This window comes from Lithobates pipiens, unplaced genomic scaffold (genome assembly GCF_037356315.1).
Source record: "Lithobates pipiens isolate NorthernLeopardFrog02 unplaced genomic scaffold, aLitPip1_a1.2 Scaffold_13, whole genome shotgun sequence".
NCBI classification, from domain to species: Eukaryota; Metazoa; Chordata; class Amphibia; order Anura; family Ranidae; genus Lithobates; species Lithobates pipiens.
The window spans coordinates 525,983,409-525,998,219 of record NW_027507718.1 but is presented as its reverse complement, the minus strand read 5'-3'; the positions used below and the strand labels follow the sequence as shown (position 1 = coordinate 525,998,219).

At 39.2% G+C, this 14,811-nt stretch overlaps 1 protein-coding gene across 1 annotated transcript in view; it reads left to right on the top strand.

Moving 5' to 3' along the window:
* The first annotated feature begins 229 nt into the window (after positions 1-229).
* CIMIP2B (ciliary microtubule inner protein 2B) overlaps positions 230-14,811 on the top strand; it is a 33,188-nt gene continuing 18,606 nt past the window's right edge. Inside the window, exons 1-3 of the mRNA XM_077478126.1 lie at positions 230-398; positions 10,285-10,523; positions 12,641-12,816. Coding sequence (XP_077334252.1) covers positions 331-398; positions 10,285-10,523; positions 12,641-12,816 — 483 coding nt within the window. The 5' untranslated portion in view covers positions 230-330. The remainder of the gene's footprint in view (positions 399-10,284; positions 10,524-12,640; positions 12,817-14,811) is intronic.

The following is a 14,811-nucleotide window of genomic DNA, read 5'->3' as shown; positions in this document are numbered from 1 at the left end:
TTATTAGGTAAAATGGATTTCATTCTGTGCTCCACCAGGCACTGTACAGTATATAACAATCTGTATATTTGCAAAAACAAGTTTTCTGAGGCTGCAGCTGTACAATTTAAAGAAAAGGGGACAATTGTGGATGTAAGTCATGTCTAGGCTCGGTGTGTGTTCCCATCTCCGGGGTGTTCCAGTGTCTGGAGACGGTGTGTTGTGTTACTGAGCTCCTCCTTTGTTTGCCTGGATCCCGTCCTCTACTCCCACAACAAGTGCCTGACAACTCATCACACACACACACACAGGGACCCAACACAGTGACACCAGGGAGGGGGAGCCCACAGCATGGCAGCCACCTTCCCCCCCAAGATCAGCCCCATGCTGATGACTCCAGACCCCCATTATATCCCCGGGTAAGTACATCGCACTGACAGACAGAACTTCTTCTCTCTGTACTGTCATCCAACTCACTAATATCACAGATCTCTCCTCTCTCTCTATTAACAAGTAACTAGTTATCTTAGTAACAGGAGAAAGGGAATCACATTCTTCTACAGGAGTGTAATAGGATAGATAGATAGATAGATAGATAGATAGATAGATAGATAGATAGATAGATAGATAGATAGATAGATAGATAGATAGATAGATAGATAGAGAGATAGATAGAGAGACAGAGAGAGAGAGAGATAGATAGATAGATAGATAGATAGATAGATAGATAGATAGATAGATAGATAGATAGATAGATAGATAGGAGATCAACAAATAGATAAGAGATAGAGTGCCTGTTTTGTGTCCACATTCTGTGTTGATTCCCCAGAGATCAATTGATAGATAAGAGATAAATAGATAGATAAGAGATCGAAAGATAGATAGCTAGATCGATATATAAATAGATAGATAAGAGATAGATAGATAGATAGATAGATAGATAGATAGATAGATAGATAGATAGATAGATAGATAGATAGATAGATAGATAAGAGGTCAAAAGATAAATAGCTAGATAGATATATAAATAGATAGATAGATAAGAGATAGATGATAGATAGATTTCCCGTTTGTTGCTCACATACTGTGTTGATTCCCTAGAGATCAATAGATAGATAGATAGATAGATAGATAGATAGATAGATAGATAGATAGATAGATAGATAGATAGATAGAGAGTCAGATAGATAATAGATAGATTGCCTGTGTGTTGCCCATATACTGTGTTGATTCCCTAGAGATCAATAGATAGATAGATAGGAGAGAGTCAGATAGTTAGGAGATAGATTGCCTGTTTGTTGCTCATATACTGTGTTGATTCTCAATAGATAGATAGATAGATAGATAGATAGATAGATAGATAGATAGATAGATAGATAGATAGATAGATACATACATACATGCATACGTATATAGATAGATAAGAGATCAATAGATGGATGAGAGATCGATAGATATAAAGATATGAGATCAATAGATAGATAAGAGATAGATTGCCTATTTGTTGCCCACATACTGTATTGATTCCCTAGAGATCAGTAGATAGATAGATAGATAGATAGATAGATAGATAGATAGATAGATAGATAGGAGATCAGTGGATAGATAAGAGATAGATTGCATGTTTGATGTCCATATAATGTGTTTATTCACTAGAGATCAATAGAGAGATAGATAGATAGATAGATAGATAGATAGATAGATAGATAGATAGATAGATAGATAGATAGATAGATAGATAGATAGATAGGACATCATTAGATAGATAGATAGGAGAGAGTCAGATAGTTAAGAGATAGATTGCCTGTTTGTTGCCCATATACTGTGTTGATTCTCAATAGATAGATAGATAGATAGATAGATAGATAGATAGATAGATAGATAGATAGATAGATAGATAAGAGATCAATAGATAGATGAGAGATCGATAGATAGAAAAATATGAGATCAATAGATAGATAAGAGATAGATTGCCTTTTTGTTGCCCACATACTGTATTGATTCCCTAGAGATCAATAGATAGATAGATAAAGAGATCAATAGATAGATGAGAGATCAATAGATAGATAGAAAGATAGGAGATCAATAGATAGATAAGAGATAGATTGCCTGTTTGTTGCCCACATACTGTATTGATTCCCTAGAGATCAATAGATAGATAGATAAAGAGATCAATATATAGATGAGAGATCAATAGATAGATAGAAAGATAGGAGATCAGTAGATAGATACGAGATAGATTGCCTGTCTGTTGCCCATATACTATGTTGATTCCCTAGAGATCAATAGATAGATAGATAAAGAGATCAATAGATAGATAGAAATATATGAGATCAATAGATAGATAAGAGATAGATTGCCTGTTTTTTGCCCACATACTGTATTGATTCTCTTGAGATCAATAGATACATAGATAGATAGATAGATAAAGAGATCAATAGATAGATAAGAGATCAATAGATAAGAGATAGATTTCCTGTGTGTTGCCCACATACTGTATTGATTTCCTAGAGATCAATAGATAGATAGATAGATAGATAGATAGATAGGATCAATAGATAGATAAGAGATAGATTGCCTTTTTGTTGCCCATATACTGTAATGGTTGCCTCTTTGTTATTCTCCTTCTCATTGCCTGCATATTGTAGGGAGTGCCCATTCATATTCCATGTACAACAATGACTAAACCTCTGTTGCCCTGGTCCTGTCACGATTGCCCATTGTTGCCCACATTGCACAATCATTTTCAGGCTTTGTTCCATATCTTTGTCAGAATGACCAATATTTTATTCAGAGTCTCATATAAATATAATGTAATTCCCTGCAGACCTGACACTATCTCACCAATCATCTAAAAAGCAGCATTGTTTGGCCCCACCCCTAGTTTGCTGTGGCACACTGAGCATGCAGCGATTATCCCCCTCTGTGCCTCCGTGTGGCGCTCTCACCCCCCTCACAAATCTCAGGCTGACTGGGTTCTTAGGTTCCCAACTATTGCTAAAATATCAGATAGGCCGAATGTTCAGTGCGGCTGTGCAGGAAAGAGATCTGAATGTATATGAGCCTCTATTATTGCTGCTTTGGTCCCCCGGAAGGTCCCTCTGGTAAATAGGAGTGAGCCCGCCAATCAAATTAGGCAGTGAGAGTGGGCGGGACAGATGGAGTGTGAGACACCAGGATCCTCCCACTACACCAAATGATGTCATAGTGATGCTGCCACTATTAGAAATGAACTATCATGGGGATCTTACATGACCAGTGTGACACCACCACTGTTAGCAATGGACTACTATGGGAGTGGTAGGTGATCGGTGTGACACCACTGATTGTAGAAGTGAACTACTATGAGGATGTAACATGACTGGCATGATGCCAACCTTGTTAGCAATGAACTACTATAGGAATGTTAGATGACTGGTGTGACACCACCGCTGTTAGAGATGAACTACTATGGGGATGTTATATGACTGGCAGGATGCCATCGATGTTAGAAATGAACTACTATGGGGATGTTATATGACTGGCAGGATGCCATCGATGTTAGAAATGAACTACTATGGGGATGTTACATGACTGGCATGATTCCACTGATGTTAGTATTGAACTACTATGGGAATGTTACATGACTGGCATGATGCCAACATTGTTAGTATTAAACTACTATGGGAATGTTACCTGACTGGTATGATGCCAACAATGTTAGTATTGAACTACTATGGGAATGTTACATGACTGGCATGATGCCACCGATGTTAGTATTGAACTACTATGGGAATGTTACATGACTTGCATGCAGTGGAGGCTGGTGTTTTTTTGTTGGGGGGGGGGGCAGCAAACAACCAACCCCCCCCCCCGGTCGGTCCACCGGCACATACCCCATCTAGGCGGTGGACAAAGGGGAATCGGCGGGCATCCGAGGAGCAGTGGCAGGGATCAGGCATCTGAGGAGCAAGCATCAGGCATCCAGGCATTGGCCAGCTGCTCTTCTCCTCCTCGCTTCTGCATGCTTCTCCTCCTAGGCGTCCAATAGGATCGCCTGTCCTTTCTGACGGGTATCAGACCCGCTTCCCAATTGGCCCGGGAGGAGGATCAGTGTTACAACAGCGAATATTCATTGTCACGTACACGCGATCGGATTTCTCGTCGGAAAAAGATATGACTTTTCCGACGGGATTCCGCTCAAGCTTGCCTTGCATACACAAGGTCACGTAAAAGTTCGCTTGAAATTACGACCGTCAAGAACGCGGTGACGTCCAACAACACTACGACAAGCCGAGAAAATGAAGTTCAATGCTTCCGAGCGTGCGTCGAATTGTTTCCGAGCATGCGTAGGAATTTTGCACGTCGGAATTGCCACAGACGATCGCATTTTCGGATAGGAACTTTTCCCTGACCGAAAAAATGTAATTCCGCCAGCAAAAGACGGTTGGAGCGTACACACGGACGCATTTTACGACGAAAAACTCTCATCTCACTCTTTTGCTGGCCGAAATTCCGATCGTGTGTATGCCGCATTAGAGCCTCTGGCTCTAATCGGGTGCTTAAAAAAAAAAAACCCTGGCCACTGTAATTTATGCGCCCGGTGCCCTAAAATGGACGCATGAATAGGGGGGCGGCCGCGGCAGCCATGGATAGAGTCATGCTATGCATGACTCTCTCCATTGCATACAGGGGGGTGACCTGGAGAGAGGGAGCGGTGCCCGGGTGCCCCTAATGGATGGGCCACCCCTGCTGGCATGATGCCAACCCTGTTAGTAATTAACTACTATGGGAGTGGTAGATGGCCGGTGTGAAGCTGCTGCTGTTAGAAATGAACTACTATGGGGATCTTCTATGATGGGTGTGGCGCCACCACTGTTAGCAATGAATTACTTTGGGGGTGTTACGTGACCGATGTGGCGCCACCATCGTTAGCAATGAATTACTATGGGGGTGTTAAGTGACCGATGTGGCGCCACCACCGTTAGCAATGAACTACTATGGGGGTGTTACGTGACCGATGTGGCACCACCACTGTTAGCAATGAATTACTATGGGGGTGTTACGTGACCGATGTGGCGCCACCACCGTTAGCAATGAATTACTATGGGGGTGTTACGTGACCGATGTGGCGCCACCACTGTTAGCAATGAATTACTATGGGGGTGTTATGTGAACGATGTGGCGCCACCACTGTTAGCAATGAATTACTATGGGGGTGTTACGTGACCGATGTGGCGCCACCACCGTTAGCAATGAATTACTATGGGGGTGTTACGTAACCGATGTGGCGCCACCACCGTTAGCAATGAATTACTATGGGGGTGTTACGTGACCGATGTGGCGCCACCACTGTTAGCAATGAATTACTATGGGGGTGTTACGTGACCGATGTGGCACCACCACCGTTAGCAATGAATTACTATGGGGGTGTTACGTGACCGATGTGGCGCCACCACTGTTAGCAATGAATTACTATGGGGGTGTTACGTGACCGATGTGGCGCCACCACCGTTAGCAATGAATTACTATGGGGGTGTTACGTGACCGATGTGGCGCCACCACCGTTAGCAATGAATTACTATGGGGGTGTTACGTGACCGATGTGGCGCCACCACCGTTAGCAATGAATTACTATGGGGGTGTTACGTGACCGATGTGGCGCCACCACTGTTAGAAATGAGATGTTAGAACGTCGGGACAAATACAACCATTGTTCCCGAAACGTGAATCTGTTCGCGAAACAACAAATGTGCAAATCGAATCCAAATATACGAAAATGATTTCCAAAAATGAATCAATCGAACATAACGAATGTATGATGAAACAGAGACAGACGATTGACTTCAACAAATCCGAAACAACTTTTTTTTTCCCGTTGTGGGCATCTCTAATACCCCCCCCCCCCCCCCTCCCCCCCGTGTGAACGAGGCCATGGACTGTCACGGGTACAGATGTCCCCAATACAAGAGTTTTCTTTGTCTTCTGGATTTTCTTCGTCACATCCTGTTGAACATGTGAATCCAGCAGGAGGGGGCAGGAGGGGGCAGGAGGGGGCAGGGGTGGGTTGGGGACGGGGCGGGAAGCACAGACAGCAAAAATACTTGAGAGAAGTTCATTTCTTTCCTGCGACATCCAACACTAAAGAAATAAAAATAAAAGCTAAAAAATAATAAATAAATAGATAGTAATAAATAAATAAGAATATAAATGCACACACAAAAAAGCTAAAAAAATTATAAATAAATAGATAGTAATAAATAAACATATAAATACAAAAGAAAAAGCTAAAAAATAATAAATAGTAATAAAAAATAAATATATAAACACACAAAAAAGCTAAAACATAATAAATAAATAGATAGTAATAAATAAATAAACATATAAATAAAAAAATCTAAAAAATTATAAATAAATAGTAATAAAAAATAAATATATAAATACAAAAAAAAAGATAGAAAATAATAAATAAATAGATAGTAATAAATAAATAAGAATATAAATACACACACAAAAAAAAGCTAAAAAAGAATAAATAAATATATAATACTAAATAAATAAACATATAAATACAAAAAAAAAGCTAAAAAAAATAAAATAAATAGTAATAAAAACTAAATATATAAACACAAAAAAAGCTAAAAAATAATAAATAAATAGATAGTAATAAATAAATAAACATATAAATAAAAAAAAAGCTAAAAAAAAAAATAGTAATAAAAAAATAAATATATAAATACAAAAAAAAAGCTAGAAAATAATAAATAAATAGATAGTAATAAATAAATAAACATATAAATACAAAAGAAAAAGCAAAAAAAATAAAATAGTAATAAAAAATAAATATATAAGCACAAAAAAAAGCTAAAACATAATAAATAAATAGATAGTAATAAATAAATAAACATATAAATAAAAAAAAGCAAAAAAATAATAAGTAAATAGTAATAAAAAATAAATATATAAACACAAAAAAAATGATAAATTAATAGATAGTAATAAAAAAATAAACATATAAATAACAAAAACCTAAAAAATAATAAATAAATAGTAATAAAAAAATAAATATATAAATACAAAAAAAAGCTAGAAAATAATAAATAAATAGATAGTAATAAATAAATAAACATATAAATACAAAAGAAAAAGCTAAAAAAGAATAAATAAATAGTAATAAAAAATAAATATATAAACACAAAAAAAAGCTAAAACATAATACATATTTAGATAGTAATAAATAAATAAACATATAACAAAAATATATATATATAAATAATAGTAATAAAAAATAAATATATAAACACAAAAAAAAGATAGAAAATTAATAAATAAATAGATAGTAATAAATAAATAAGAATATAAATACACACACAAAAAAAAGCTAAAAAATTATAAATAAATAGATAATACTAAATAGATAAACATATAAATACAAAAGAAAAAGCTAAAAAAGAATAAATAAATAGTAATAAAAAAATAAGTATATAAACACAAAAAAAAAGGTAAAAAAGAATAAATAAATAGATAGTAATAAATAAATAAACATATAAATAAAAAAAAGCTAAAAAATAATAAGTAAATAGTCATAAAAAATAAATATATAAACAAAAAAACACTAAAAAATGATAAATTGATAGCAAAAAATAAATAAACATATAAATAAAAAAATAAAAAATAATAATAAATAAATAGTGATAAAAAATAAATATATAAATACAAAAAAAAGCTGGAAAATAATAAATAAATAGATAGTAATAAATAAACATACAAATGCAAAAAAAAAAAAAAAAGCTAAAAAATAATAAAAAATGTAAATATATAGACAGTCATAAATAAATAAACATATAAATACACAAATAATGTCAGGGGCTTCTTAGGCTAAAATAGAATTGTTAAGCTTTTACTTCACCTGCCTGACATCACAAAATTTCTTATGTCATCTTCTGACTGTTGCAAAAAAAAAAAAGCGCAGGAATGTTTCCGCAAGGATGGAAATGCGAGACCTTCTATGGTGTCATTGCTCGTTTTCTGCCCCGGGGGGGGGGAGGGGAGAACATAATCCAGTACAAGGCAGGAAAGGGTCATCGATCTGCTTGTTACAGAAAAGTATTAGCTGTGGATACAATGACAGGTCATACAATGGGCGGCTGCTTGTTGTCTACTGCCATGGCTGCAGGCCTTCGTCTCCGTGTGTACACGCCTCCATAGCAACAACTGTCACCTATCAACAGGTCTGCTGCAATGCAACTTCTACGTAGGACGACTTTACCTTTCCAGCTCTACAATTTCATTCTCCGTAATAACACAGAAATCAAAATGTAACATTGATATTATTATTTATATATATATATATATATATATATATATATATACACAGTATCTCACAGAAGTAAGTACACCCCTCACATTTTTGTAAATATTTTATTCCATCTTTTCATGTGACAACACTGAAGAAATGACACTTGTCTACAATGTAAAGTAATGAGTGTACAGCTTGTATAACAGTGTAAATTTGCCGTCCCCTCAAAATAACTCAACACACAGCCATTAATGTCTAAACTCGCTGGCAACAAAAGTCAATACACCCTTAAGTGAAAATGTCCAAATTGGGACCAAAGTGTCAATATTTTGTGTGGCCACCATTATTTTCCTGCGGCATGGAGTTCACCAGAGCTTCACAGGTTGCCACTGGAGTCCTCTTCCACTCCTCCATTACGACATCACGGAGCTGGGGGATGTTAGAGACCTTATGCTTGTTCTATTAGGTTGAGGTCAGGACTCATCATCTTCCACTCATCCATGTCTTTATGGACCTTGCTTTGTGCACTGGTGCGCAGTCATGTTGGAACAGGAAGGGGCCATCCCCAAACTGTTCCCACAAAGTTGGGAGCATGAAATTGTCCAAAATGTCTTGGTATGCTGACGCCTTAAGAGTTCCCTTCACTGGAACTAAGGGGCCAAGCCCAACCCCTGAAAAACAACCCCACACCATAATCCCCCCTCCACCAAATGATTTGGATCAGTGCACAAAGCAAGGACTATAAAGACACAGATGAGCGAGTTTGCGGTAAATGAACTTGACTGTCCTGCACAGAGTCCTGACCTAAACCTGATAGCACATCTTTGGGATGAATGAGAGTGGAGACTGCGAGCCAGGCCTTCTCTTTCACATCAGTGCCTGACCTCACAAATGCGCTTCCGGAAGAATGGTCCAACATTCCCATAGACTCTTAAATCTTGTGGGCGGCCTTCCCAGAAGAGTTGAAGCTGTTATAGCTGCAAAGGGTGGGCCAACTCAGTATTGAACCCTACGGACTAAGACTGGGATGGCATTAAAGTTCATGTGTGTGTAAAGGCAGACGTCCCAATACTTTTGGTAAAATAGTGTAATATTGTGTTAAAATACACAATGGTTGTCAATGCACACATTTCAGAGATTAAAAAAAAAAAAAAAAACGGGCCCGGGTGTACAGCAAAGAGTGTAGTACATATACTCCAAAAGAGAGAGCGCCACTCACCTGTTAGTGCCGCTCTCTCCTTTGGAATATATATATATACACACACATATATATATATATATATATATATATATATATATATATATATATATATATATATATACATATATATATATATATATATATATATATCTATATATATATTTCTAGATTGTAAGTGCTAATGGGCAGGGCCCTCTGATCCCTCCTGTATTGATTTGTATTGTACCTGTACTGTCTGCCCCCATGTTGTAAAGCACTGCGCAAACTGTTGGCACTATATAAATCCTGTATAATAATAATTATAATAATTTATTACACCCAATATATACAGTATGTTTTATATAATAATAATAACAATAATAATAATATTATTAGTAGTAGTCATTTTTTTATTATTGGTATTATTTATTTTAGATTATCTTATTTATTATATTATTATTGTTAATACTAATAATATTAATATTATTATTGTATATATGTAACTCCACATATCCACCTTTCTTTCAAGGTATGGCAGATTTTGCCCTTTGTACAATTACAGCCTGGGCAAAACCAATTATTATATTATAGTTGTTATTATTATATTTTTGTTATTAATATTAGAATATATTGTTCATATTAATATTTTGTATATATAATTCCACATATCCACCAGATTTTTCCCTCAGAACAAGTACACCCTGGGCAAAACCAAATATTTTATGATATTATTATTGGTATTATTCATTGTATTATTATATTTGTTATATTATTGTAAATATTATTATATATTAAAAATATTGTCAATTTTATATACGTAATTCCACATATCCACCTTTCATTCAAGGTATGGCGGATTTTGTCCTCAGTACAAGTACAACCTGGGCAAAACCTACGGGAAGCTGACCGCAGATCTGCTGACCAGTCCGGACATCCATCGCTCGGGGCAGCTGGTGCTGCAGTCCTGTCCGTTCCCTCCACCCCGTACCTCCAGCCACATAGAAGGTCCTGAGGACATCACCAAGAGGAGGAGACCCCGTCTAGGAGACAAGAAGCTCTCATGGAGTATGATCCCTGGATACACAGGTAATGTGACCCTTGCAAATCTAAGTGCCCTCATGTGACTCACAGGAGAAGTATGGCCAAGAGAGCTTTGGCCATGGATGAATGAATGAATGAATGAATGATTTGTATAGCGTTGCAATGCAAACTGAATCATCTCAAGGTGCTGGATTCGTCCTGTGTTGTCCAGCTTCTTAGCCCTTGTACACACGGTCGGAGATTCCGACGGAATGTGTCCTATCGCACCATTTTGGCGGATATTCCGACTGTGTGTGGTCTACATCGGACTGTTTCTGTCGGAGTATCCGACCGACAAAGTTTTCCAACTTGTTGGTAAAATTTTCCGACAAAATGCTCCGATCGGACATACTCCGATCATGTGTAGAGAATTCCGATCGGACAAAGTGCCACGCATGCTCAGATCAAATTCCTACACCAAAGCTATTGGCTACTAGCCTGAACGTAGTCCCATCGTAACGAAATTACGTCATCACGTCAGATTTTCCGACAACTTTGTCCGACCGTGTGTATGCAACAGTTTCGGACAAAATCCGTCAGACAAAATCCGACGGATTTGGTTGCCGGAATCTCCGACCGTGTGTACAAGGGCTTAGAAGAGGTAGGCCTTGAGTTTTTTCCTGAAGGCCTGATGGTTTTCTTCCATGCGGATGTAAGTCGGTAGAGCGTTCCGTAGCCGTGGTTCTTGGACTGCGAATCTTCGTTCTCCCTTTGATTTGTAGCGGGATGTGGGAATGAGGAGGAGGTTTTGGTTAGATGATCGAAGGTGTGTAGTGGTTTATTTTCTTGCGTAGGTATTGAGGAGCGTTTCCTTGTATGCATTTGTGGGTGAGGCAGAGGGTCTTGAATGTGATCCGATTCTATACGGTTAGCCAATGTAGGCTCCTCAGGGAAGGGGAGATGGATTTCCAGTTTTTTTTTTCCTGTTATCAGTCTTCCCGCCGTGTTTTGGATGAGTTGTAAGCCCGCAAGCTGATATTGGGGTAGTCCTATGTAGAGGGAGTTTGCGTAGTCGAGTCAGGAATTAATGATTGTTCCAACTACTGCTGCTTTGTCCTCTTTTGGAATGAAGGGGATGAGTCTACGTAGCCGGCGGAGGAGATGGTGGGATCCGCTGACTACTGATCCTATTTGTGCATCCATTGACATTTCTGAGTCAAAGATGACTCCGAGACTCTTGGCTTTGGTGCTTGGAGAGATGGTCTGTCCAAAGATGGTGGGAGGTGTCCATGAGGTCTTAGTTTTGGAATTTTGGTTTGCGTGTAGGAGAAGAAGCTCTGTTTTTGATTCGTTGAGTTTAAGGGAGCTAGTGGTCACCCAGTCATCTATCAAAGTGAGGCATTTTTCTAGTTGCTGATGATGGTCTTTTTGTCCAGTGATGTGAAAGTAGAGTTGAGTGTCATATGAGTGGAAGCAGAGGTCTGATATCCTTTGAGGAGTGGGCAGATGTAGATGTTGAAGAGCACTGGTGACAAGGGTGAACCTTGAGGGACTCCGCAAGAGATTACCCGGGTTTCAGAAGTTAATGCTCCTAGTTTCACTGTCTGAGAACCATTTCCTAAGAAGGATGCAAACCATTGTAGTTACTGCTTAAGGCTAGGTTCACACTGGAGCAATGTGGGAACGCCACGAATCCGCAGCGTTTTCCCGCATCGCATGCCTCCCGCCGACAGTTCACACTGCCCTATGCGGACTGCTGGGAGTGTCAGTGAAACCTTAATGACACCCCCAGATCAGTTTGCAGATCGCAGTGCGATCTGCAAACTCGGACAGGAATCGGATCGCATAGTGTGAACACCCATGCGATCCGATTCTGCTGCGGACCAAAAAAAGGGTCCTGTGCGATTTTGCGGCGGGTGCGATGCGAATTCAGCCATACTATCTGTATGGCTGAACTCGCATCGCACAGAGATTGGATGTGATTTGCATTGCAGTGCGGTGCGAATCACATCCAGGTTCTCGTAGCCGCTCCAATGTGAACCCAGCCTAAAGGAGATACTTCTCCTTTAAGCAGCTCATTTATGTGAAAGGGGCCACAAATCACTTAAAGGGTATGTACTTCCTAACAATGAATTAGGGGACAGAAATGCCTCTCTGTGTAACCAGCCTTGTTGTGTCTTCAGGTTTCATCCCCAGATCGCAGAAATTCTTTGCCAAGCCGTATGCTGAGACCACTCGGGACGCCCTGACCGACTTCCAGAAGGATCAATACCAGCAGGAGAGCCAGAGGCATGAGCAGGCACTGGTCAGCAAGCTGCAGAGTGGGCAGCAACTGCCCCACACTGAGCAAGAGAAGCAGGTGAGGACCCAACCCCCGCCCCATGTCTGCATACGGCTAGAGAATGCACTGGTTTTTTTTAGTTGTTTTTTTTTTTTTATAAGGTTCAGTGCAAGTTCAGATACAAAAGAAAATCTTTTTTTTAATCAGGAATAAAATGTTGCATTATTATATCCCATATAGGGATGAGCTCAGGCGTGTTCGCATGGAACACGTGCAGAGCCCGCCAGGAAGTGATCGCAGCGCTGCGCTAATCACAGGCAGTGAGACATTGCCCGATCTCTGCAGCCACGCATTGGGGCATTGTCTCACTGCCTGTGATTAGCGCAGCGCTGCGCTCACTTCCTGGCGGGCTCTGCACGTGTTCCATGCAAACACGCCTGAGCTCATCCCTAATCCCATATTTAACAGTCAACAGATGGTAATCTCCAAACAAAACAGCTTATTTTATAGGTTTAAAAACCGCAATGTTTGGAAATGCAACCAAAAGGTAAAAGAGATCAGATTACACGGGCAAACAAATCTTTAGGTTTTTCAGTTTTTTTTTTTTTCAGAGGTGTAGCACCCTGAAGTTTAGTCAGGGAGCTCCTCACAAATTTACTCGCCAGGAGTCGTTATCTTGGCCAATTGATAGAGATCTATGGATTTCTCCCTAAGTTTGGCCTCGTTGCACTTTTCTCTTCTACCACTAGGTGGCCGGGTGCTTGGTGGTACTAGATATGAGAAGGGCAACCCAAGGTCAGGTTATGGGTATATGGGGTATCTCAGCCAATGGGCAGGGGTTTTCTTGAATCTCTTGGCCTCCTTGGCTAAGGAGAGAAAGGAGTCTAGCCAGATGACAATACTAACCCTCTATATAGTTACGACTGTATATATTGGATAGATAGGTGATAGCATTATTGCTTACTTGCTTTCAAAATGTACATAACTATTTTTGATACTTAAATGTCATACATGACTAACTACTTTTCATGTTATACCAATGTTTATTCATGTGGCATGCCACACATATGTTATTCTATTGTTATACTGTTAAACCTTTCCCTGCCCCCCCCCATCCCAGTTTTTGCCAGGACATTCGCTCTCAGGCTTGAGAGCTCAAGTTATATTTTTCTGCAAACTCCGAGATGTAGTTTCTTGGGCAGGGGGAGGATGTAGCACCCTGGGGTTGAGTCAGGGAGCTCCTGAACAAATTTACTTGCCAGGAGTTGTTATCTTGGTCGATTGATAGAGATCTATGGATTTCTCCCTAAGTTTGGCCTTGTTGCACTTTTCTCTTCTGCCGCTAGGTGGCCGGGTGCTTGGTGGTACTAGATATGAGAAGGGCAACCCAAGGTCAGGTTATGGGTATATGGGGTATCTCAGCCAATGGGCAGGGGTTTTCTTGAATCTCTTGGCCTCCTTGGCTAAGGAGAGAAAGGAGTCTAGCCAGATGACAATACTAACCCTCTATATAGTTACGACTGTATATATTGGATAGATAGGTGATAGCATTATTGCTTACTTGCTTTCAAAATGTACATAACTATTTTTGATACTTAAATGTCATACATGACTAACTACTTTTCATGTTATACCAATGTTTATTCATGTGGCATGCCACACATATGTTATTCTATTGTTATACTGTTAAACCTTTCCCTGCCCCCCCCCCATCCCAGTTTTTGCCAGGACATTCGCTCTCAGGCTTGAGAGCTCAAGTTATATTTTTCTGCAAACTCCGAGATGTAGTTTCTTGGGCAGGGGGAGGATGTAGCACCCTGGGGTTTAGTCAGGGAGCTCCTCACAAATTTACTTGCCAGGAGTTGTTATCTTGGTCGATTGATAGAGATCTATGGATTTCTCCCTAAGTTTGGCCTTGTTGCACTTTTCTCTTCTGCCGCTAGGTGGCCGGGTGCTTGGTGGAACTAGATATGAGAAGGGCAACTCAAGGTCAGGTTATGGGTATATGGGGTATCTCAGCCAATGGGCAGGGGTTTCCTTGAATCCCTTGGCTTGCTGGGAGAACTTATATAT